Source organism: Cebus imitator, unplaced genomic scaffold (genome assembly GCF_001604975.1).
Source record: "Cebus imitator isolate Cc_AM_T3 unplaced genomic scaffold, Cebus_imitator-1.0 Scaffold162, whole genome shotgun sequence".
NCBI lineage: Eukaryota > Metazoa > Chordata > Mammalia > Primates > Cebidae > Cebus > Cebus imitator.
The window spans coordinates 259,841-285,461 of record NW_016107477.1 but is presented as its reverse complement, the minus strand read 5'-3'; the positions used below and the strand labels follow the sequence as shown (position 1 = coordinate 285,461).

General features: G+C 38.7%; 1 protein-coding gene across 40 annotated transcripts in view; it reads left to right on the top strand.

Moving 5' to 3' along the window:
• EPB41L3 (erythrocyte membrane protein band 4.1 like 3) overlaps positions 1 to 22,093 on the top strand; it is a 243,717-nt gene extending 221,624 nt beyond the window's left edge. For 14 of the 40 annotated variants that reach the window (XM_037744012.1, XM_037744010.1, XM_037743998.1 and 11 more), the window contains 14 exons: positions 3,069 to 3,122; positions 6,458 to 6,493; positions 6,684 to 6,749; positions 7,211 to 7,402; positions 13,099 to 13,173; positions 13,547 to 13,645; positions 14,764 to 15,498; positions 16,011 to 16,127; positions 16,726 to 17,103; positions 17,807 to 17,938; positions 18,443 to 18,541; positions 19,013 to 19,093; positions 19,362 to 19,478; positions 20,980 to 22,093. In XM_037744012.1, coding sequence (XP_037599940.1) covers positions 3,069 to 3,122; positions 6,458 to 6,493; positions 6,684 to 6,749; positions 7,211 to 7,402; positions 13,099 to 13,173; positions 13,547 to 13,645; positions 14,764 to 15,498; positions 16,011 to 16,127; positions 16,726 to 17,103; positions 17,807 to 17,938; positions 18,443 to 18,541; positions 19,013 to 19,093; positions 19,362 to 19,472 — 2,175 coding nt within the window. In that variant the 3' untranslated portion in view covers positions 19,473 to 19,478; positions 20,980 to 22,093. The remainder of the gene's footprint in view (positions 1 to 3,068; positions 3,123 to 6,457; positions 6,494 to 6,683; positions 6,750 to 7,210; positions 7,403 to 13,098; positions 13,174 to 13,546; positions 13,646 to 14,763; positions 15,499 to 16,010; positions 16,128 to 16,725; positions 17,104 to 17,806; positions 17,939 to 18,442; positions 18,542 to 19,012; positions 19,094 to 19,361; positions 19,479 to 20,979) is intronic. The other 26 variants (XM_037744024.1, XM_037744022.1, XM_037744029.1 and 23 more) reach the window with 15 other exon arrangements.
• The last annotated feature ends 3,528 nt before the right edge of the window (positions 22,094 to 25,621 follow it).

The following is a 25,621-nucleotide window of genomic DNA, read 5'->3' as shown; positions in this document are numbered from 1 at the left end:
ACTGGCCATCTGTTCAGTGTCGTCTCTTAACCCCAAGTGTTAAGAGCTGTGCATTCTAGTTGAGGCCAAGCTGGAGAACTCATATTTAGGTCATTCCAGTTTGTTTCCTTTTCTTTTGTTTAAATTGCCATTTGCTTACATGGCCTGATGTAATCTCTAGGCCTCAAGCGCTGTGGCAGCTACGCTGGGTAACTTTTTAACGTACAGTTCAGCCCTGTCACTTTTGTTTTGCCAAGTCACTAGTAATTAATTCTTTTTAAATATGGTATCATCATTGCTTACATTTTTTACGTGTTATAGTGGCTTATTTCCAGTCTCAAGAGTGAAATCCAGTGTAAAAAGGCTTCATCATTTCACATTATAAAGCTGTTGGCCAGTTATGTTTTTTCTTTTGTACTATCAGAATGGTCAGATAAGAAGAGATAGGATATCAAAATATCCTATCAAGAAACATGAGATGAGCTTACCTCCCCAAACCACAAAATGAAATTACATGTCTGTTTCTGAGTAATGTTTTTTGATAATACAAAGAAAAAGATGAATTCAAATCAACAGGGAGAAAAATTAATTAACTGAATTACAACATTTTAAATTATATAAACTATTATCTGATAGTTTATTATATGCTATACATTTGCAGTTTTATATAGTCATCATACATTATAGAAATGCCAGTTGCTATAAAACTGCTTTATTCAGCCTTACTCATTTATTGACTGTTGATCAGGCACTATGCTACTGACTGACTGACTAAATGCTAAGTAGGAATTCAAGAAGTTTTAGATTTGGACTATGCTATTTGTGTATGGCTAATAAAAGATGATAATTATGTAATTATTATAGGCATTTTTATTTTAGCTCTGTGTGTGTCAGGCATTGTATAAAGCACTTAGTATCTATTACCCAATACAGTTAGGGCTGTTATTTTTCCCATTTTATGGGAAGGAAACTGGGATTAAATTATAAAAAGTACCCGATATGCCACAAGTTTGAACAGTAAGGATTTGAGCTCATGTTCATCTGACATTAAACCTTCCCCTCTTAACAACCACTGTCCTTTAATGCTAAGATGCTTGCAAGTTACTGAAGTAAATTTTAAAACCATAAGGGAAATAAGCTAGATAGGAGGAGAAACACTTTCAACAATTTTAGAAGTGTTTGACACAACTAATTAGAATATCAGTGCAAGTCATTACAGCGGGTCACAGTGGCTTAACGCCTGTAATCCCAACACTTTGGGAGGCTGAGCCAGGCAGGTCACTTGAGGTGAGGAGTTTGAGACCAGCCTGGCCAGCATGGTGAAAACCTGTCTCTACTAAAGGTACAAAAATCAGCCAGGCATGGTGGCATGCACCTGTAGTCCCAGATACTAGGGAGACTGAAGCGCAAGATTTGCTTGAACCCAGGAGGATGCAGTGAGCCAGGATTGCACCACTGCACTCCAGCCTGGGTGACAGAGTAAGACCCTGTCTAAAAAACTAAAACACTAAGTGCAAGCCATTCTTATTTATTCTTGAAAGCCTATAATCTTTGAGTTATTCTGTATACCTGAACAAATAATCAGTCTATCTTACTAACTCATACTGGCCTTTCCCAGGGCTGTCACTCAGTACAGCCATACTAAATGCCATAGCAACAATCACCCTCATAAGAAAACAGCCACCTCCTGATCCCAGTTGTTAACCAGGCCAGTCAGGTCATGAAAATGTGTCAGCATGCTTTCCTTACCAACCTACAGAAAATTATTTTCCACTTAGACTTGGTAGCAAGGGTGCCAGAATGATGTCCTCAGGGACACGGGCTGAGCGTGTGTTGAGCCTCCTTTTCTTTTAGGAGTATACAGCATGAAACATGTGGCTAGTGCCAAGAAATCGGCATAGCCAGAGTTATGTCAATGGAAACAACACTGTCCCAGTTGTACGTTCTTGATATTCCTTCTTCTTTATAGTGGGAGGTTATTTTAAGAACCAGATTCACCATCATAGACTCCCCTCCCATTTTGATTTTTGTTTTCAAAATATTAATCACAAATATTTGATCAGGGAAACTTTATTAATGGTTAGTTGATATCTGTGGAGGGAAAATCAGATAATATTAAGGCATTTAGATGTCTCTGGCTCTACTCTACTCGAGAGAAAACAGTTTTCATTTGAAGTCATAAACCCCTGTGAAATAGATTAAAAACCAGTCCTGAAATTACTGTTCTCATTCTTCCCAAAACCTAGGCTCTGTCAAATGCTGTGCTTTGTTTTATTTGTTTCCAAGTAGATGTTTCTCTCTTTCTCTCTCTCTGTCTATTGTTTTAAAAATTCTTATTATTATTTGCTTCATTTGAATGGTATTTTTGGAGCAAGATGTTTCAATACATACTTAATATACTTCTTTATATTGGAGTGTGGGGCAAAATAAACTTAACATGTAGTCTTAAAAAATATCTAGTTAGCAATGCTACTTGAAAATCGAGTTACCTTTTTCCCATAAAAAACATATGCCTATGAGTCACTGACATGTGCCTTTTATAACTGACAGGTAATGCAGACAGCCTGTTGTCCTTAGATGGATATAAATTATCATAATGATATAAATGAGGGGCTGAAAGTCCAGTGACTGTTACAGTAGCTTTTACTGTAAATTGACATTTTCATTTACCTTTCAAACATGAAGTATTACTAGAATAGAATATATATAAGAATCAGTTTTATTTGCATTGAACATTTTAAGGAGATCTTGCTTGGGGTTTTTACTTAAACGTTGGAGCGGGGGTGTGGGGATGACAAATTGGTTTTCCTGAGACATAGAACCAGACAGGTCAGTGTGGCTCCCCAGCTCCTGTAGCTCCTGCAGGCTGGACCTGCCTCAGGTCTTCCTGTGAGTTGGCTCTGTGATGACACCTAGCTCTGGCCCTTCTGTTGCTTTGCTTGAACTTGTGTTCTTGTGGGAAGGTAGTATGACACAATCACAGAGAAAGAAAATGACCTGTCTGACCCATGCCAGACCATATTTGACCAGATGATTTACTTTCTGTCCCTGCCTTCCTCCCGGAACCTGATCACTTCTGTGGTCAATAGACTGACAGTGAGCGCACGGACACTGCAGCCGACGGGGAGACCACTGCTACTGAGGTTGGTATCATGGCTGAGAGTGGCTGGTAGTTGCCTACCGAAAATGCCTTGTGGGGTGGCTCTGTGTTTAAGAACTCCACATATGAGCTCTTGTAATGGAGATCAGTTCTACCTCTAACAGTAGGAGTTAAATATATATTTTGTTGTCTAGACCAGTGGTTCTTAAACTCTGGCCTATATCAGAATTACCTGGAGGATTCTAGCCACACGTTTCTCATTTAGAAAGGCTGGAGTGGACTTGAGAATTTATATTTCTAACAAGTTTCCAGGTGATATTGACTCTGCACGTCTTAGGAACATATTTGGAGAACGACTTGCCTAAACTGATAATACATTTTTTTAGGAAAAATTATCCCAAATGAGAAGCTATAGATGTATAATAGAATGAATGGAAAGAAGGTCACAATAATTTAACTAACATATTGGCTGGATGCAGATATATTTTTAATTCCCCAATGGTGAGATAATTCTTCTTAAAATAAGACTTACCTTACTCATTTTTGTAGCCTTTGGCTATAGCCTCGGTCACTCATAAGAAATGAATTTTTAAATTACTGTTAGTACTCTCTTGTTAAAAAATATAATCACATTAAACAACGATAGAAAAGATACTGTTATTTCTCCTTTATTAATTCTTTAGGGTAAAATGCATGTATGTGTGTCTGTGTGTGTGTGTGGCTTATATATTGTTTTTCAAATCTTCTCTCTGTGAGTAAGTAGTTAAAATTTCTGTAAAAACAATATCTGTACTAATGGAAGTCAAGATGTTTATTGCTGTTAATTTTGCTAGGTTTTACTAGCAAATTTTAGTTTTTACTTTGTAATAATATTTTAGGATTTTTTAATGTTATTTTTTGTATCCAATTATAATATTTTCTAGTTGGGTATTTAGAAAAAAACTAAAAATGTTGTAAATGGTATCTGTATATCACTTAATTGAAAATATCTTCAGAAAATGTATTTCATGATTTTACTTTTCTTTCTTAGAAATGCCAGAGTTCAGTCCAAAGCTGGAAAATCATAAGTTTTTAATATTAAAGTTAATATTATAAAATAATATTTTACAAAATATTGTAAAAAGAATTATCCAGATTCTTTTAAGAAATCGTATATAAATCTATTACAAGTAAGTAATTCTCTTTGCCAAATATAACAAAGCTACACCTTGATTTTGTAAGAGTTAGTTACATGTAACTACAGGGTATACACCCAGTAAATTTCACTGGAATCTTAATGTGTGCTATAAATGAAAAATATTTTAATAATAATACCTTAAACTTCTACAGTAGTTTGAAAATGTGTTATATAAAATTTAAAGCATGCGAGGGAATACCTGTAACATAGGTAGCTTATGAAACTTGAAAATTAAATGAAGAAATCGGGCATGATAGTTCATGCCTCTAATCCCAGTACTTTGGGAGGCCGAGGTGGGTGGATCATGAGGTCAGGAATTTGAGACCAGCCTGGCCAACATGGTGTAACCCTGTCTCTACTAAAGATACAAAAAACTAGCTGGGCATGGCAGTGCATGCCGAGTAATCCCAGCTACTTGGGAGGCTAAGGTGGAGAATCGCTGAACCTGGGAGGTGAAGGTTGCAGTGAGCCGAAATTGTGCCATTGCACTCCAGCCTGGGTGACAGAGTGAGACACTGCCTCAAAAAAATAAGTAAAATAAATTTTAAAAATAAAATGAAGAACTGTGAACCCCTCCATGCACTGAAGAATGAGCATGTCACCAGCATATAGGCACTGTGTTTAAAGTTTCCTGTATGCCCCATGATACTGACGAAACTCTTTCCCTTCTATAGGTGGCCAGCACAGCAGTGGTCAGGGTAGGACATGCAGAGTAAGCAATCTTGTCCCCATTGGCAAATGAGAAGAGGGAGACCTAGGTAGACTAAATGATTTTCTTAAGGCCTCTGACTTGGTGTGATCCGTTTCTCACCTACAATTTCATTTTGGGTCTCCTCTTGTAGCACAAGGGCATAAAGCCTCGGCCCTGAGTCCAAGAGCCATAATGAGTAACATAGCTTCACCACTGCATGCACGTGTGGCTTGGCCTGCTTACTAATTACTGATACACAGATACCAGTCCAGGGATTAAACCAGTCCTTGAAATCAGAAAAACCGGGAGAATGAAGTGGCTTTGGGATAACTATTTTTTCAAATCTCAAAAATTGTCTCGTCTAAAACCTTTTAAAGAAATCATGGTGTTGATAGTTGTTGATTTTTCTTTTTTAAAAAAAACTTTTTTACTTTCCCCATATTAGCCTTCTTTCCCTGAATTTGTTCTTAAGTATATACATTCGAGAAAATTGGCTGGATGAGGTGGCTCACTCCTGTAATCCCAGCACTTTGGGAGGCCAAAGGGGACAGATCACTTGAGGTCAGGAGTTCAAGACTAGTCTGGCGAACATGATGAAACCCCATCTGTACTAAAAATAAAAAAATTTTGCCGGGCCTGGTGGTGGGCACCTGTAATCCCAGCTATTTTGGAGGCCGAGGCAGGAGAATTGCTTGAACCCAGAAAGCAGAGGTTGCAGTGAGCCGAGATCACACCATTGCACTCCAGCCTGGATGACAGAGCGAGACTCCGTCTCAAAAAAAAAAAAAAGAAGGAAAATCAAGGTCTTAAGAAACTTTAAAATGTGGGAACCTCTGTGTGAAATTCTTTTTTTTTTTTAAGGACAGAGTCCTGTTCTGTCACCCATGCTGGAGTGCAGTGGCACAATCTCAGCTCGCCGCAGCCTCCACTTCCTGGGTTCTAGCAATCCCCCTGCCTCAGCTTCCTGAGTAGCTGGGACTACAGGCACACGTTGCTACGCCTGGCTAATTTTTTGTATTTTAGTAGAGATGGGTTTCACTGTGTGGCCCAGGCTAAGCATGGGTTCTCTGGTCTACAAATTGGGAATCCTAATCACTAACCCCATAGGGCAAGATTCATACACTACACAGGAGCTCTCATTATTGTGTCATCATAGCTATTCTTACAATTTTTAATTTTAATTTTAATCTGGCTCCCCCAACTTCCTGAACTATTTCTAATGTTCATCAAGAACAACCTGCTACACCCTTGCTATCACCTTCTCAACCACATGTGTCTGCTGGTCAAAATGCCAAAGACCCACCGGGCAAGAACTCTTCACTCCTGTATTCTTATTAAGCTCCTAATTGTGTGTGAGAATGTTGTGGTTTATGTATAAGAAAGAAGTGGCATCCATATGCAAGAGCATACGAGTGCCAACATTTAGCAAGTCTATATAGACCATAGTTCTTCAATCTTAGAGTAAATTGCATGTAAGACTTTATTTCCCACTCTTTCTTGATGCTGGCAGTCGGACCAGGAGGAAGATGCAGAGCTCAAGGCACAGGTAGAAAATTAAAAATAAAACAAAAACAAAAAAAACCAGTGTGTGATAAGTCATTGTTTGTCTACAGCGTTCAGACCTTTCAGCATGCTCTGTAGCCGGTTACCGTGTTATTGGTGCATTGTGTAGGTTGGCATTTGTTCCCTTGACAACTGTGTCCCTTACTTTTCCCTTTCTTCTCCACTTTTTTCAGAATAGTCTGATTAAACGAATAAAGGGTGAAAATGTGTATGTCAAACATAGTAATCTTATGTTAGAGGTTGGTATTGGTACATACCAGTGCATGTTCGTGTGTGTTGTTTTTCTTTTGGTGGAATACCTGTGGGCTTGTACTGTGATGCATGAACCGTGTGCTCACCTGTTAATAAGTGGGAATGACTTCTCGGCCTCTGATTCCTTGTTCTCTCCTAGATATAGATCCCTTTTCCTGTGTGTATATTTATTTTAATTCTCTCAGGTTACATGTGAATTGTACTCTTTACAGTTTACCTTCTAAAATTCTTTTGGTATTCATGTTTGTGTGAACTAGATTTTTTTTTCTCTTTCCTTTCCATGGGAAAATCACATTTTCACCAGAGTGTTTGTGGTAGTGCCATGAGCCTTGATCAAAATGTATTTTATTTTGACTACTAATAAAATTAACATTATTTTAAAAAACAGAGCTGAAAGGAACACAAATGTAAAATGTTGACTGTTGGATACTTTATGTTCTGAATATAGGAGCTAGAAAAAACTCAAGATGACCTGATGAAACATCAAACCAACATTAGCGAGCTGAAAAGAACCTTCTTAGAAACCTCGACAGACACTGCCATCACGAATGAATGGGAGAAGAGGCTTTCCACCTCCCCCGTGCGACTGGCCGCCAGGCAGGAGGATGCCCCCATGATCGAACCACTTGTTCCTGAAGAGGTCAGTAGTCAGGCTTGTGGTCGGACTCACCTTCTATTCACTAGCCTCCCTTCTCTCCAGGGTGTGGAATTGCATTTGACAAACTTCTGAGTAGAAAATCTCTCTTCTTATCTATGTTTAACCTGAACTGAGATGCTCAGTGCTCCAAAGGAAAACTGCAAAATGAAATGATTATAGTGGCTGAGGAGTGAATAATAACATCAGATGGTTCTTAGGGCAGAAAGCCACTGGGAGACCACAGTAAAAATCAGCTGATTCTGACCATAAACCTAGATTTTATAGCTGAGGTAAATCAAGGTATCCTCTTCATGAACTGACACTTTTTCTACATACGCTTTCTTCTTTTGCATTTAAAAACACTCTGCAGACTTGCTCTCAATTGCAAGATGAGGCCTGTTGAGATTGTTTGATTAAATGGTAACAAAGTTGATAGCATTTCAGGACAATTTTACTCTGAGATATTATACACCAGGCTTTTATTGATATAATGAGTATTTGATTTTTATTTATAACTGATTTTAACTGATTTATAATAAGTTTTTTCTTTTTGTTTTCGAGATGCAGTCTTGCTCTTTTGCCCAGGCTGAAGTGCAGTGGGGTGATCTTGTCTCACTGCAGCCTCTGCCTGCCAGATTCAAGTGATTCTCCTGCCATGGCCTCCCAAGTAGCTGAGACTACAGGCACCCACCACCACACTGGCCAATTTTTGTATTTTTAATAGAGACGGTATTTCACCATGTTGGCCAGGCTGGTACCAAACTCCAGACCTTAAGTGATCCACCTGCCTCAGCCTCTCAAAGTGCTGGGATTACAGGCATGAGCCATCACACCTGGCCAAATTTATTAAAAAAATTTTAGTAGGTGTTTTATGGGGGGAAAGTAGTGGCCAGAAATTTTTTTTAGGTAAGGTTATTTCACACTCTTTGGCTATACATTTAAAGAGATCTTTTTGTTTTTTTGAGACAGAGTGTTTTGTTTTGTTTTGAGACAGAGTCTTACTCTGTCGCCCAGGCTGGAGCATAGTGGTGTGATCTCAGCTCACTACAACCTCTGCCTCCCAGGTTTAAGCAATTCTCCTGCCTTAGCCTCCTGAGTATTTGGAACTACAGGCATGTGCCACCATGCCCAACTAGTGTTTTTTTGTATTTTTAATAGAGGCAAGATTTCAACATGTTGGTGAGGTTGGTCTCAAACTCCTGACCTCAAATGATCTGCCTGCCTTGGCCTCCCAAGGAAGCTCTTTTATATGTACAGCCAGAGAGTATGAGGATTCAGCTGGTGTTACTTCAGAGCTCCCATTATGTGGGAACCAAATATTACTGTAGTGCTAATTTAACTACCTATTGTTAGACATCATGCTGCTTTATCTCTGTTTCAAAAGAAGTAGTTTTTGAAAACTGCATCTTTTTTAGCATTATATTGATTAACCTCCTTTTCTGTAACACTCCTTTATTGGGAAATATTTGCTCAGGAAGCTGGCACAGAATAGAACATTAAAACTTAGGCTTTGGTAGAAAAAAATTCTTTAAACAGTAGTCTGCATGCAGTGCTTAAGTCCTTGCAGTAAAAAGAATAATTGAATTGCAGTTGTGTTGATCAAGTTCTAAACCTCCTTTGAAAGCTATTTATCAAAAGTAACCAAGAACTCATTATCACTATGTTCATGACAATTCCAAACCTAGCTAAAAAGGGAATAGGTCTATATCCATTTGAATTACTTTAAAAAGAACACTTTTTATGCAGAATAAATGAAAAGTACAATTACCAGCATATTCTTGTACCATTAAACTCCAATTCCATTCCAACTACTGAGTTTCAAGAGATAAATTTCACATTCAGATTGATTTAAATGTAATAGTCCTTACAATATTAAGTTATGCTCTCATAAATTTAATTGTAATTGGTTAAGTTTGGCTTACCCTATTTCTACTAACTCTTTTGGAAATAATTTACTGGCTCTAAAGATATCAGATACTGGATTAAGTTACAAAAACACAAACCACATAGCCATCCCAAACAAAACAAAGCAAAGCCTCTCTCCTCATGATGTTATTTCAGAAAATGCTAAATAGTAGCCACTTTGAATGAAAGTTTAGGGAACAACTTACAGAATTTAAAGGGTGGTGCTAATAAACAAGGGAACTTCATGAGTCTAGGCCATTAGACTAGTAAAATAATTTGTTTTACATCTATTAAATTCTAGATATTAGACAATTAACATTTGATAAGCCCCAAAGACATTAATAATTTATGGAGTATTTTGAATACACTGAACTTTCCCTAGATATTAATGCTTTTTCTGTGTTAGTGCAGAAAAACTGGAGAAGGCTAAGAAAGGCTTTTCTTTCAACATAATTAAGGAAGAAAAACATACCCTCTGCAGAATGGCAAAGCAGCGTGGTTATTTAAACTGGGGAAGACCACAGGCTGGCATACTCACTGCTTTCAGCCTCTGCAGGGTTGTTTTGCAGTCCTGCAGTGCTCCATTACCACCGTGAACGGAAGACACAGCAGAAAGAGCTTGACTAGATATAAAGAACTTGTTAGAAACAGGGCTGATTAACCCTGCTTATCAAAGGAGCCCTGAAAAGCATCTTGAAGGAGCTTCAAGTCCCAGAGGAAAAGAGCTGTCTTTAGGCAGTCAGTGTGCTATGGCAGCAGGGCCAGGCAGAGTGGCCTCTTCCCGCTTCTTCTCTTCTCCAGGACCTCATAGTCATCGAGGACATTAAGTTTATACTCCAACTGAGGGCCCTGTAGATAGCCTTCAGAACAAACCAGAAAGCTCTTGTGCTCTAAATTATTGCCAATTTCTGTGTTAAAACCATGGCTTCTGTTACTTTTACATGTGAAAAGCACAAAAGATAATTTTATCCTTTTTATAATCCTTTGTATGTTATGTACATAAAACACATACTGGTTTTTAAATATATAACCAAAAGCTTTTTATTTTAGAGGGGATATTTTTTAAAGTAGCTTCTACTAGTTTGATATCACTTTATTTTGTAATAAAATCCACTCTAAACAGTAAACTGGTTTAGAAAGAAATCCAGTTACTTGTAAATGGAAATATTTAACTTAATTTTTAAAATTGACAATTCTAATAAAGTAATGGTTATTTGTGTCACAATCAGAAAGAAACTTCAATTTGGTGTCCCCAAACTTAGAACTTCCCAAAGCTTAGTTGGTTTTGTTTTTGTTTTTGTTTGTCTCAGTGACAAAATGGTACACTGAAGAAAAAACCTGAAGATCTTTTGAGTCTTAATGTGACCATCTTTTTTCTTTATTTTGTTGTATCTATAGTAGTTGAATTGTTATAATAATTATTTCTATAAAATGCTACCAGTTTATGAACAATTAGAAGAAAATTATAGTTAGAATTATATTCAGTGAGCTAATAATGATGATTATGTTCTGAGAATTTTATATTTGTTTCCTGCATAAAATGGAAATTTGATTGCTAATTGTTTCAAGTTTCAGATATTTGAGTTAATAGCAGACAAGTAGCAAGGATGCCCCAAAGCAGCAAACAATATCTAATTCTCATTTACTTTAGAAAATAGGCAAATACACCCACACCCAGGGCCCACCAAACATAGGGAGGGTAGGCATGTGGTTTGTGCAGCGTGCCCAAGTACATCTTCTGTCCATAAACCTTTCCCATGACAGCCTTTCGTGATGCATCTAAGCCTTGTCCATGTTAGAAATATATCCTTAGTGGTTACTTGCATACCAAAATTTTCCAAATCATAATTTAAAAATAGTACCTACTAGTATGTATGCTGCGCCAATATTGTTCTCTCTTTCATGTGAGTGGTAGTGTTACAGGCATGTTCACTGTACAGTAATTCCTTGAGCTAGACGATTAGTCCGTTTCCATAATTCCCAAACATTCATTTGCAAATTTGATTCCCTAAAATTTATTTGTAGAAATCTTTAATCACCCAACAGTAAATAACACTGTTATGAATTTTCTGTGCCAGTATAGGGCCTTGTTTTCCAATTATGATATTGAGATTAATTACTTATAATGTTGAAGTCACTAAATGAAATGGTTGGGCTATATACCTGACTGTATCCTAACCCCTAATAAAGTGAGTTTCTTTCTCGGTGCCTCTTCACTTCTCTATTAACTAGACTGACTATATGGGGAGGTTGACCATATATAGAATTAAATTCTAAAACCTACTCCCTATGTTACCTGTTTATGTTATTGGACATACACAGTTTAGAATGTAGACACTTAATATTTTCAGTTAGAAGACATAGGCAATTTTTAAATTAGTTGGTTTCAGACAACAGGATATGCTGAGTACCAGCTTTGCTGGGTTTTTGTAAAGCTTTTATCTTAGGAATAATATTTAGTTCAGTGATTGTAATTAGAGACCTAGCAGTGGTATTCTGAAAAGTGCCTATAATTTTGACCTTTCCTTTCTGTTTCTCATTTCTGTTTGTAAAGGAGGCTATGATTATAAGCAAAAAAAAAAAAAAAAAAAAAAAAAAAGAAAAAAGAAACAAAAATCATTACACATAGTACATTTTATCTTTTCTAATACCATCCTCCAAAATGCAGCAGGACAGAGGGTTGCTTTTTTTTTTCTTTTCTGAAAATGGCTTACTTGTTTCTCATTAGAAAGAGTCATTTGAGAATGATACTATCAAAATCTGTCAGTAGGTCCTACAGAATATTCCAGATGTTCCCCTACAACGTCATGCAAACAAATGATTAAATGTAGTACTGGTAGATTTTTAGACAAAAATAAATTTTAAATAGCTCTCATAAAATTACATTGTTTGTAATGATAAAACATATTTTAAAAGTTCCATTCTTCTAGAAACTTTGAACTTGCCATCGTTATTTTTTAAGTTAATCTTTCTATCCCTGCTCTGTGGAGTTGAGCACCATGCACATAGGCTTGATAGCTCATGTATTGCCACCTAAATTGTGCCTATTTAATACTAAAGAAAAAAAAATAGTTAAAAAGTAAAAACCTAGTTCCTAACATGAAATATTATTTCTTATTTTTTTATCTTAAAGAATGAATTGATATACTTAATTTTCCACCAAGATATTTTGAAATTGACTTTTAAAAATTATTAACCATGTTACAGAAGTTCAAATAAAACTATACCCTTGAGTATTTTTTTGTTTATTTGTGGGATAATAAATCAATCCATCTAAGTATAACTGGGTTTATTTAAATTAGTGACTAATGCAGTGACATTGTGTACATTTCATTACTCAGTAACAAGCAGCACCTAAATGGGGAATACAATAAAATACTTGTCAGAAATAGAAGTCAGGCTTTATTCCTAACTTAAATTTTTAAAAATTTCTTAATGTTTTATTTTAAACACCCACTTTTTAAAGCAAACATAAACACTGTTTAAATGCCAAGAACAAATGCCTGTATATTGCTCTTGCATGTTCTGTGTTTGTAGAAATGAAGCACATTTAAGTTATATAAACCCCAAAGTTTCAGAAAATCTGAACTCTTTGGAAAAAACTGAATTTTGAGATAGTTTCAGATCATTTTTCAAATGCATAAACAATAATTTACTCCTTCAGGAAAAAACGAAAGAATATTATGAGAATATATGAGATAGATATAATACAATGAAAGAACTCTCTTCCTAACTTGCCTTTTTGGAAACTGTCTACTTCCTCTTCTCCAACCCAACCCCCTTTATTCAAACAGACCAAAGAAGAAAGAGAGATTTCTGAAAAAATTATATTTTTGCAGCAAGGAAGCTCTCCATTCTTTGAGTCTCAGGTAAAAAACAGATATAAAGAATTTTCCAAAAGGAATTGCTCTTCAGACTTCAGTGTCATTAAAATGTTTTTAGTTTTTATTTTCCCTTTTAAATGTATTTTGTTTAAAACCAAAGTAGGTACATAATTTTGATTTAGATTCTGGGGAAGGGAAATTGGAATTCTCTTAATATTTTAGTTATCAGTTATGCATCATTTCTTTATGGCTTCTAATCCAAGCTGATTTTTCTCTGTATGTTGTCATTGACTTACTTTCTAATAATAATCTTGCTGAAATGTTGTTTTACTGCCTGTTTTTACCTGTAGACTGGTGCTAATTTAGATCATGTTGATTGATTTTGAAAGTTCTGAATTCTCATTGGTTTCCCCACTAGCCAAGTGTGATAAAGAAAATGCAGGAAGGAGATTCTGCTGACTCTGTGATTACTTCTCGTCAAATAATTTTCCAGAAAACTGTCCCATCGACCCTAGAGGTTATTCTTTTAATTCATTTCACCTCCTCTAGCAGCAGCATGTAGATGGATCTGTAGTAATTTTTTTAAGGCACGCATATTTCTAGATTTAAATTTTCAGGCTGCAATAAACACAAATGTTTCTAGAAAACATGCCAGTTTAAAATGTAAACCAAGGCACTCACCTGCTCCTAGTTCGATATCTCTTCCCTCTGTAATCTGTGAAGCTATTAACCTATCCGGTCACATTATATTATGCGTTCCTGAATACAAAAGTTTCTTAGCTTTCATTTCTTTAGTTTTGTTGGAACTAACACTAAAGAAAGTGGGAGAGAAACTCCTGAGACAATAAACTTCAGTTGTAGATAAGATTGGAGCCAGGCACAATGGCATGTGCCTGTAGTCTCAGCTCCTGGGGAGGCTGAGATGGGAGGATTGCTTTAACCCAGTTCAAGGCTGACCTGGGCAACATAGGGAAAACCCATTTCTTTAAAAAAAATGTAAGACTCGAACAATATACAGATCACTATTTATAAGGGGCTCTAATAGTGTCCCATTAGTGGGAAATAATTCGGTATAATGCCTTGAACACAGTCACACTCAATATTTATTGAATGATAAGTGCTATCATGGATTCAATTCCCTGTATCAGGAAATACAGTTTACAAATAAAGAAAATGATATTGATATAAATTTGTAGAATGTTGGGAAGTTCTTTATGAGAACAACAGTATATGAAGTATAGATTATATTTAACGAGGAAAACTTTTTATGACCACACATGTAAAGCTAAGTAACTTGTAGAACAACTTCAATAATGTTATTTAATCTTGAAATATAAAATGATCCAAAGTTTATCATAAGAGCAAATCTGTTCTTCAAAAACTTTACTGCAAAGTATGTTCCAGTTTAAAGAAGTCACAACTCTGCCTACAGAATATATTCTGAGCTGAAGTTTATAGTTTATCATTTCAGAGGAGAAGAGATTGCAGCCAAAATTATTAGATAATAACATAAGCCCTGGACAGTCCCATCACAGACCCGCATGTAGCAGTTGCCCTGATTTTTTTAAAGGATTCTTATTTTAGTAATGACATACCATCAGAATTTCTAATTTAGCTTTTATATTTCAAACATAGGGCACAGAGGATTGGGTTATTGTAGACAAAATACCCACTGAGGTAGTTGATGGTGATTCGAAAAAGATTGTGACTTACAAGGTGGTGACCGTGAGCAGTAGAACCGGTGACCTCGCACCCGACATGTTAAAATCTGGCACTATTAAAATGCATAGCTTCGAAGACTTGGCTCGAGAAATGCAACTGAAAGAAGACAGCAAGCAGAAAATATACACTCTAGGAAAATCCTATGACACTGTCTCCGGGAGAATTGTTACTATGACTGAGAAAGCTAGAGAGGGTGAGAAAGTGGGACAGCCCTCCACTGTGGAAGCCCTTCAGAAAATAGAGAAAGGAGTGTCAGAGTCCGTGAAGACCACTCCCGGACTGGCAGAGTATGAGGTCCTGGAAGCCCTCGCTGATGAGAGATCCAAGAGAGGACCCGAGGTCCAGACCACAAAGCGGAAATTGTCCGAATCCCTGGCGCCCATCAAGGAGGCCGAGTCTCGCCGGCAGAGTCCAGAAGACGACGACCTCAAGAAGGCTCCACAGCTGGGGAAGGACATGACCGTCCCCGCTGGCCTGGAAGGCAGACGCTTCAGCAAAACAGAGCAAGTGCCAGAGAGTGAGGTCTTAAAAGTGGGCCCCTTTGGCCCCCGAAGGAAGAGCCTGTCCGAATGGAGATATTCCCAGGAACCGACCTTTACCGTGGCTACTGCCCATTACGTTACTGAGTCGTCCGCCTCCCGAGTAGTGGTAACCAGTGTCGCTCATTGGGGCCACAGTTTGCAATTCCAGCATGACAGTTTTTGAGGCAGTCCCCTTCCACCCCAAACCTTTTCGTTTCTCTTGCTGCTTGGCTTTATGTTGAGAGCAGCCAACCCAGCTTTTTTATTTTTTTCATGGTTAAATCAATACCGCAGTGCAGAGTCAGCATTTAAACACTTTCCATTTAATTTCCAGCTCCCCGTTCCCAAGATGTGATAGTGCTGCTGTGGCTTGCAATGAAGGGGGAAAAATACCTGCTTAAATCGGCGCCATCCTGATCCTAATAACTCTCTCTGCTTTACCAAACAAGAGCTCCTGGTCACCCCAATTTTCTATTTTATTTCCCATTCTTTTCTGTTTCCAAACTCTGTATCAGATTCCTTCATTCCTCCTCCCCCGTCTCCTCTGCCTACAATTTTGTCTAACAAGCCGTGAATGTGTATGTGCCTAAGTTTGTGTCTCTCTTTTGTGCTTGACTCTGCCTTTCTTTGTTCACTCAGACTAAGCAGTCTTCTGGGGAAAAGCTCATGGATGGCTCTGAAATCTTCAGTTTGTTAGAGTCTGCGCGAAAACCAACAGAATTCATAGGAGGGGTTACTTCTCAAACCTGGGTTCAGGTGGCCATTTGTTTTCGTCCTTGGTGTTTCTGAATGTACCCATTTGCCTTTCCTTACTCTTTTTGGGGCGTGAGTGTGTGTGTTGCATCCAGCTGGCTTTGCCTTCAGTGTCTCAAAGTGTCACTCAATTATCCTTTATACTGGCTTGGCATATCTGTCATATGCCTTAAGTTGCACCTCAAGAATGTACTTCAGATATTCATAAGGCAAACATGTTGAGAAATTTTAATGGCATTTAATTTCTAAAAGCATTATATCTCACCACTTGAGTTTAAGAAAGCAGCCCAAACCAATGTGAATGTGCTGCAATGCTTTGGTTTTTGTTTTGTTAATTGCACTTTATCCTGCCTTCTGTTTGTTTTGCGGATGTCCTGAAGCAGCAGCACAGGTTCAAGTGCATGCACCAGGGGCAGGGACAGGGGCAGGCATCAGAGATTCCAATGGGAGGAATGAAAGCTAATTTATATTTCCTGTCAGTGTTTCTGGTTATAAGCTCTTGATGCTGGCTTTAGGCGTCCTAGCAAGTGGCAGCTTTAGTTACTTTCTGACCTTTGGTTGATGGAAGGTCACACTGATGCCACAATCTCTTCCCATGCAGAAAATGGAAACCAAGACGGAATCCAGTGGAATCGAGACGGAACCCGCCTCACACCACCGACCGCTTAGCACTGAGAAGGTGGTGCAGGAGACTGTGCTGGTGGAGGAGAGGCGTGTGATGCACGCAAGTGGGGATGCTTCTTACACAGCAGGAGACGGTGCGGATGCCGTAGCACCGCCCACATTCACGGGGGCTTCTAGTGTTAAAGGGAAGGAGGGCTCTGCCTTGACGGAGGGGGCTAAAGAGGAACCAGGGGAGGAGGTCGCTAAAGCTGTGCTGGAGCAGCAAGAGACAGCTGCTGCTTCCCATGAGTCACAAGAGGAGCAAAGTGCAGCCATCCACGTTTCAGAAACTTTGGAACAAAAGCCTCATTTTGAGGTAACTAGTGGTTAATGTTGCTTTTATCACTAAAATAAAACTGATATAGGATACCTGGAAATTTAGATCAGCATAATGGTGAAGCTAAGTTTAATTTTCTGTGAGTTTTTCCTCTTCCTTCCTTCTACCTATTAGGGGCCTGCATACTGGTTTCCAGCTTTAGGGTCACATACAAACATATCTCTTAATTATTAATGATATAGCACTAGGAAATGGTTTCTACTCTCACTGAAATTATTATAATTGGCAGTAAAGTTGAGAAATGCAAAGTTGGCCAAGATATTAGAAAACGTGATAAATTTATTTCTGATGAGTATACTTTTCCAGAAGCACCAAAACCATGCTTGGCCAGGTCCTAAATGCCAGAGTACTCTTATCTTCTCTTTTATTGAGATTCCTGAAGTATTTGGGAAGTTAATGTCTCATTATTAATTCTTCTTTCTAAGAAGTTATTAAATAGAAGACTTACTTTTTTTTCTTATTGCCTTCAAAATGTTTTTCTTTACCTGGAGAATCTCATATAAAAATGTTATGAGATCCCAGGAGACTGACATGTACGTGTTGTATGCCTCGTTCCCCTGCTTACTCCCCACATAAACATTAATTGCATGCTAACCTGTGCTTATAACCACCAAAGAGGAAAGAGAAGAAAATAGTCTGTGCAAACTATAATAGCCACTCTGCTTACTTCCCTTTGGCACAGTCCTCAATGGTGAAGACGGAAACCATCAGTTTTGGCAGTGTTTCACCAGGAGGAGTAAAGCTAGAAATTTCTACCAAGGAAGTGCCAGTAGTTCACACTGAAACCAAAACCATCACATATGAATCATCACAGGTGAGATGTTCTGTGAGGACCAGAGCCCTGGCTCCTCATTTCACCCCTCTTATGGCTTATCGTGTTTACATAGAACTGCACAATATTTAATTCGTGAGACTTAGAGGATCCAGCAGCCAGACCACCTCTATTAAAAGTGAGGCAATAATGGTCATTTTATTACTTATCAGGGAGCAGCAGGTGACTTAACCAAGTCTTTATGTGTCTCGAAGTGTAGAAAAAGGCTCAGAAACCTGTTTCCCTAACCTCGGAGAAAGAAAAGTGTTCACTCAGCCATCCAGCCCTCACATTTCTAAAATCTTAGTTTTTTTTTAATGACAGTTATCTCTGGTTGCACTTAGTTCTTATGTTCTTATTGTTGGGAGCAGCTCTCAGACTCTGAAGAGCACAATGATTGTGTAATGGGAGATAAAGAAATTGTCATAATGCCTTAAGTAGCATAACCAACTTCTGTAGAGCCAATGTGAGCACCTGGATGAGGGGTCTATTCCTCTGCTGCTTTAGGTCGATCCTGGCACAGATCTGGAGCCGGGCGTGCTGATGAGCGCACAGACGATCACATCTGAAACCACCAGTACCACCACCACTACGCACATCACCAAAGTAAGTGGAGTGAGAACCAGGAAGAGGATTCCTTGAGAGCAAGCTGGAGGAAGGTGCTTGTTCAGAACTCACAGGTTGGGCCACCCAAGCACAAAGTGGCTTGCCAGTTAGGATGCCAGGACAACTGCAAGGAGAGTTTTTACAACTCCTAGACTTACGATGCCCTTGTCCTCATGTGTGAGTTCCTTTTTAGGAAGATACATTCTGATATCCTAAACTTAATGCTTACCCCAGCACTTGGCATGCGGTAGGTGTTCCGAAACACAGGCAATTCAGACCAAAGGCCTCCACTCTATCCTCACCTCTGGAATTAAAAACGTTAAATAACTGCCATAGCACTCTAATTTCAGTTCTCAAAGAATGAATGATGTTACTTAATGCCCTGTCAGCATCTCCTGCCATTTCCTCCACTGAAGAATGATGATTTCTCCCAGTGAGTAAATTCATAAAGCTTCTCTTTGTGTCTTGCAGACTGTCAAAGGGGGCATTTCAGAGACAAGAATTGAGAAGCGAATAGTCATCACGGGAGATGCAGACATTGACCATGACCAGGTAGTATGTGTGAGACGGTAAATACCCTGGCAGAGAAACAAAGAAAAACCTGTTGGCCCTACAGTTTCAATGCTATTCCTCTAGTCCGGCATGTATTCTGAAAAAAATTCTGAATTAACTTTCCAATATATGATTTTCCTTTTGTAATCATTGTACCTCATTTGTAAATTGTGGATATAGATCTAGCTCATAAGTCTCCACCTCGCCACTGATCATGCATGTTCCACCTCCTTTTTGTTTTTGCCCTTCTGTGATTTCCTGGGGATAGGCGCTGGCTCAGGCAATTAAAGAGGCCAAAGAGCAGCACCCTGACATGTCAGTGACCAAAGTAGTGGTCCATAAAGAGACAGAGATCACACCAGAAGATGGAGAGGATTGACCAGAGGTAAGAGGTGATGCTGATTCTCTAGGCTTGCCTAGGCTGGCATGAGGCATGGGGCACTTCCCTCTCATCCTTCACCTGATCCTTCCTTTCCTCTGTTCTCTCACTGGCATTTGTTGGGCTGGTTACCAAGAGGATGGAGAATTGGTTTACGGGTTTGTCTCACATTTGGAGCTTCCCTTCTTGTGGAGTTTTTGCATGTACTGCCAGTCAGAGGATAAAGGAAGAGCAGAGGCTATGCTTGTGTGGTCTTCCTGGTGTTCGCTTTTATTCCAGGCCCTGCGCTCTTTTCATTATCCAAATTTGTAATGTTAAATTTGATTTTACTTGCCATGTGGCATAATTGGAACTAAGGCAGTGTTGCTCCGAGAGGCTCAATTTGTGTGCTCCAAATACCAGGAAAATAATATATACCCCTTTCTCCTTCTGATGGCAACAGTATCCCATTGTAAGCTTCCTCCTCAACTACGTTTGATTACAGCCTGTTTATGCTTTGGTCTTTGATTTTGTTTTTTTAATTTGAAAGCTGAGCACTCACTTTCTTTTTGGATGTCTTATATTTCCTGTATTCTTTGGGATGATTTTTCTCCCTAGTATAGCGCTGTCTCAGGAGGAGGCAAAAAATGCAATCTTGTGGTCCTTTAGAAAGCACATGCCTTTCCAGTGGCTGTTTGGCCAGCATCGTAAGCAGATTGTATCATCTATGTGTGCACAGACTTGTCATGCATACTAACCTGCCATGCAAGAACTCATGGGGCTGTGAGCGTTTCTGAGAGGGCTTTGAATGCTGAATGCAGCAGTCAAGCGACTTGCACAACTTGGTGATGTGATAAAACATTTAGGAGATTTAATATATTAGTAAGTTCTCTAACATTGGTTTAAGAAACATAAATTGGGGCCGGGCGCGGTGGCTCACGCCTGTAATCCCAGCACTTTGGGAGGCCGAGGCGGGTGGATCACAAGGTCAAGAGATCGAGACCACCCTGGTCAACATGGTGAAACCCCGTCTCTACTAAAAATACAAAAAATTAGCTGGGCATGGTGGCGCGTGCCTGTAATCCCAGCTACTCAGGAGGCTGAGGCAGGAAAATTGCCTGAACCCAGGAGGCGGAGGCTGCGGTGAGCCGAGATCGCGCCATTGCACACCAGCCTGGGTAACAAGAGCGAAACTCTGTCTCAAAAAAAAAAAAAAAAAGAAACATAAATTGTTGAGTGGCATCTCTTAAAAGAGAAATATAAAAACCATCCATTTTACTCAAATGAATAGTATATTTTGGAAGATGGCAAAAAAAAAAAAAAATTCTTCCATGAGCTTCAGCCACTTGGGCGTTATCGTAATTACTTGAGAGAAAGTGTATAATTGACAGTGACTTAACACTGGAATGTCATGGCCTCTTGTCCAAATGAGCATTCTATCCTCTAAGATACTTTTTTTGTGTCGTTGATCTGAGAAAATCTTTCAGTTGTTTTCAAATGAGTAACTAATCAAATCTCTTTTCTGCAGGAATAACTTAGCTTGCACATGAATGCAGTCATGCAAACCATTAGGAAAACCAGAGCCTATATGGACTTCCCTCTTCTAACCCAACTGACTTGTATCTGTCCGTGGAAAATTTCAGTCCAGAAGAATTGACCTTGACCATTAATAAAGACACTGGCAGAGAGATCCTCCCATAATAAAGCAATCTGATTCAGCATCACTAAACTGATAATGCATGAAGCAACAATAAAATTACAAATAGCAGCATTTTTAATTTTCACAAAATGTCTCAGTTTTCAGCTATACCTGCACGTTCATAACCAACAATATAAACCGTGATCTCATGTAACACATAAGCAGTTCATGCCTTTCATAGTTTATTATTATTAAAGTCTGAACAAAATTGCAATTTCTTAGGTAACAAACCTTTTGTTTACAGTTAAACGAAGATTACCCTCAAATACTAGAAGCTGTCTAGGTCCATCTGATGTGTCAGATTTTTCCCAGATTAGATGTGCCAATAACCAAGTTTATTCAGTAAACAACTTATACTTGTTTCATCTGGTTTTATTACTCTCACCCATAAACAGTAATGACTCTCTGACCCTCTGGAAATATTTAACGCTTACAATCTTGCTTTGTGTATCTCATTTAATTTGTTATAAGGTAGTACTGATTTTAGCATATTAATGTGATTTCTTCCTCATTGTTTTGGTCTGTGTTCAATCCAGAGAGCTTTTCAGAGTTCCCTAACCAGTCCTAAGTATGTAAATTGTCATTATTTTGGGAAGAAAAACCTGTATTTTTGTTAGTTTACAATATTATGAAATTTCACTTCAGGAGAACCTGTTGGGCTTCCTGTGGCTTTGTTTTCTTGGTTTCTTTTTCTGTGTATTTTTTAATTGATTTTTCTTCTTTTACTTGACAAGAGTGTTTTATTTTCAAATCTGGTCCATATTTACATTCTAGTTCAGAGCCAAGCCTTAAACTGTACAGAATTTTCACTGTAATTAAAACTATTTAGTGTTATATATAGTCTTCAAAAAGAGAGATTCTCCATTACACAGTCACCTGCATCACAGCCCATGGTGAATGTATGTTTCTGCATAGCAAAATAAAAATAGCAAATGCACTGAAAGCTTTAGGTTTCTATGTTTAATAATTTCAGGATTGTATGTGTTGAGTCCAGAGGTAATATTTGCATAACATCAAAGGCCTTATTCATCTACACTGTAGAGCTATCCTGCCTTTACAAGATTAAAAAAACCACACACACAGTATAAGTATGCAGTGTCTGTACCCTTTGAGGGATTGAAGATGGGAACAAAATACATATACTTAAATATTTGGTTGCCTAAGAAAGGTTTAAAAAATACATCATTGAATTTCATCCTGAAAGTTTTAGGTTGTTTTTTTTTTTTAAATAAGAAACAAGACTCTGCTATAAAACAGGGTTGCTCAGCCTACAACCTCATGACCCATTTTAACAATCACTGTCACTGTCACCCATTTCTTTCATTATATCCACCTCTTCCCAGCACATCTATTACTCTATTAAGTCAGCGTCAACCCTAGCTGTTTTAAAAAATCAACATAGAGTCTGGAATGTGAATTTGAAATTGCATCTAACTTACAAATGAGTGTTACACATTCCTTCCATTAAGTGCTTTTTATTTTTTTTAATCTTTGTTACTGCTTCAAATTAACTGGTATAGAAGTTTCTGCCTTAGGTAGCCATAGAGGTGGCTGTGTATTTAAATGGGCATTTACTCATGAAGTAAAATTGATTGTTCCATATTAAAAAAAAAAAATTGTGGCAGGCCACCGGTGCATGTAAAATTATGTTCTCAGAAATGACATTTGTTTTGACAAATAGTTTCTTATCAGAGCTGTTTAGCTGTGAGGAAGGGTGACAGACGGATCTGATCCTCCACCACGAATGTGGCTGTTAACACATGCATGATTGCATGAACATGCTCTGCTCATCAAATGGGAATGGGGCAGCAGAAAGACTGGCTCCAAGGGGCTTTGGCGTGCCCTATCTCAGCATCACTCCACTGTTGCTGGTACGGAACACTTTCCACTTGAGCTGAATACCACAACATTTCAGGGACACTAAAAGACATCTAACTTGATAACAAGAGGTCAAATCTAAGAACCAACCTTAAAAAGAAGTTGCTGTGAATAAAAACATTCATATGGGTGTTTTGTTCATCCTGTCACACATGCCAGAAACCTGGGAGACTTGGGCACCAGTGTCTTCCTTGCCCATCATTTTCCTAGCCTGCCAGTTACATTTCTTCACTGTCTCTTTAGTCTAGCCAGAACACTATAGACTATTCCGGTAGTCCACTGACTGCTGTTCCCACATTCTTACCACATCATCCAGTCCCTTACGCTGTAGCTTGCAATCTTACAAAAAATACAAATGTAATCTTGTCACCCTTGTGCTTAAAATGTGCTTTTGGCTTTGCTCTTAGTGTAAGGCCTCAATTCTTTTTTTTTTCTTCAACTTTGAGATTCAGAAGGTAGATGTGCAAGTTGGTTACATGGGTATATTGCATGATGCTGAGGTTTTGGGTATGATTTAACCCATCACCTAAGTAATGAGCATAGTACCCAATAGTTTTTCAACCGTTGCCTCCCTCCTCCGTCTAGTAGTCCGCCGTGTCTATTGTTCCCATATCTTTGTGTCCATGTGTGCCCAGTGTTTAGCTCCCACATATGCATGAGCAGATGCAGCATTTGGTTTTCTGATTCTGCATTAGCTCATTTACAATAATGCCTCCAGCTGCATCCGTATTGCTGCACAGGGTATGATTTTTTTCACTTCTTATTGCTGTATAGTATTCCATGTTGTGTGCATTATATTTTCTATCTGATCCACCATGGATAGATACCTGGGTTGATTCCATGTCTTTGCTATTGCGAATGGTGCAGTGATGAACGTATGCATGCATGTCTTTATGGCAGAATGATTTATATTCTTTATATCCCTTTGGGCATATACTTATGAATGGGATTGCTGGGTTGAATGATAGCTCTATTTTTAGTCCTTTGAGAAACCTTCATATTGCTGTCCACAGTGACTGAACTAATTTACATTCCCACCAACAGTATATGTGTCCCCTTTTCTCTGCAGCCTACCAATATCCTTTTTTTTTTTTTTTTTTTTTTTGAGACGGAGTCACTCTGTCACCCAAGCTGGAGTGCAGTGGTGCCAACTGGGCTCACCGCAACCCCTGCCTTCCAGCTTCAAGCAGATCTCCTGCCTCAGCCTCCTGAGTAGCTGCGATTACTGATGCATACCACCACACCCAGCTAATTTTTGTATTTTTTGTAGAGACGGGGTTTCACCACGTTGGCCAGGCTGGTCTCGAACTCCTGACTTCAGGTGATCTGCCTGCCTTGGCCTCCCAAAGTGCTGAGATAACAGGAGTGGAGTGAGCCAGCGCACCTGGCCTTTTTTTTTACTTTTTAGTAATAGCCATTCTGCTTGGTGTGAGATGGTTTCTCATTATGGTTTTGATTTGCATTTTTCTGATGACTAGTGATGTTGAGCATTTTTTCATATGTTTATTGGCCACTTGTGTGTCTTCTTTTAGAAATGTCTGTTCATGTCCTTTGCCCACTTTTTAATGGGGTTATTTTTTGCTTGTGGATTTAAGTTCCTTATAGATTCTGGACATGAGACCTTTGTCAGGTGCATAGTTTGTGAATATTTTCTCCCATTCTGTAGGATGCCTGTGTACTCTGTTGATAGTTTATTTTGCTGTGCAGAAGCTCTGTAGTTTAAGTAGGTCCTACTTGCCAATTTTTGTTTTCGTGGCAATTGCTTTTGAGGACTTAGCTGTAAATTATTTGCCAAGAAAGGCCTCAATTCTTCTAACCTGGCCTCTGAAGCCTTGTATGGACTTGCTGCTCCCCACCTACTTCTCAACCACAGAGGCAACAGTGTGTCCGCTTACTCAGGGATCCCACTCCCCCTCCCCCGCGCTGGAGAAGTGCTGGAACTATCCTCAGCCCTGTTTTACTGGGTCCCAAATTCTGTTGTAGATCTGAGCTCAAATGTTCCCTTCCTGATTTTACATATGAGCTTTGCCTATTATACACTCTCAAAGCAACATTTTTGGTAGCAAATTTCATGATTGTAACTTTTATTTTTCTGCCCAGTTCTTTGAATGAATCTCTTCTGCGTACCATGGGTCTCACAGATGGCCCACATCCAAGCATTGTGCCTCCCTGAGTGGTGCTCAATATTTGTATGAATGAATGAACTCATTGATACAGGTTACTTTGCTAAGATAAATTTGAAACATCAGTTTTTTCCTGAGTTTTCTCTGAAGCCTAGCAAGTGTGGGGGAGTGGCTCCCCATGGAAACAGTTCCTATTTCAGCTCCCTCAGCAGCTCTCATGATTATGCCATTATCATTGAGTCAGTCACTGGGAAGCATCCCTCAGCAAATGATGGTCACTCCCAGAATCTGCCATTAGACATGATGGGTTGCTTTCAGCTCTCTAATTAGAAAAGTTGACACTTTATTTTACATGTGCTGATGTTGGCCTCAGTTCAGTTAACATCAGGTTGAGATCTATTATTATTGAGCTCTAAACTTTACGTATATTTGAAAGTGGTCTTGGAAGCTGGAGTCTCCTTATTTCAAAA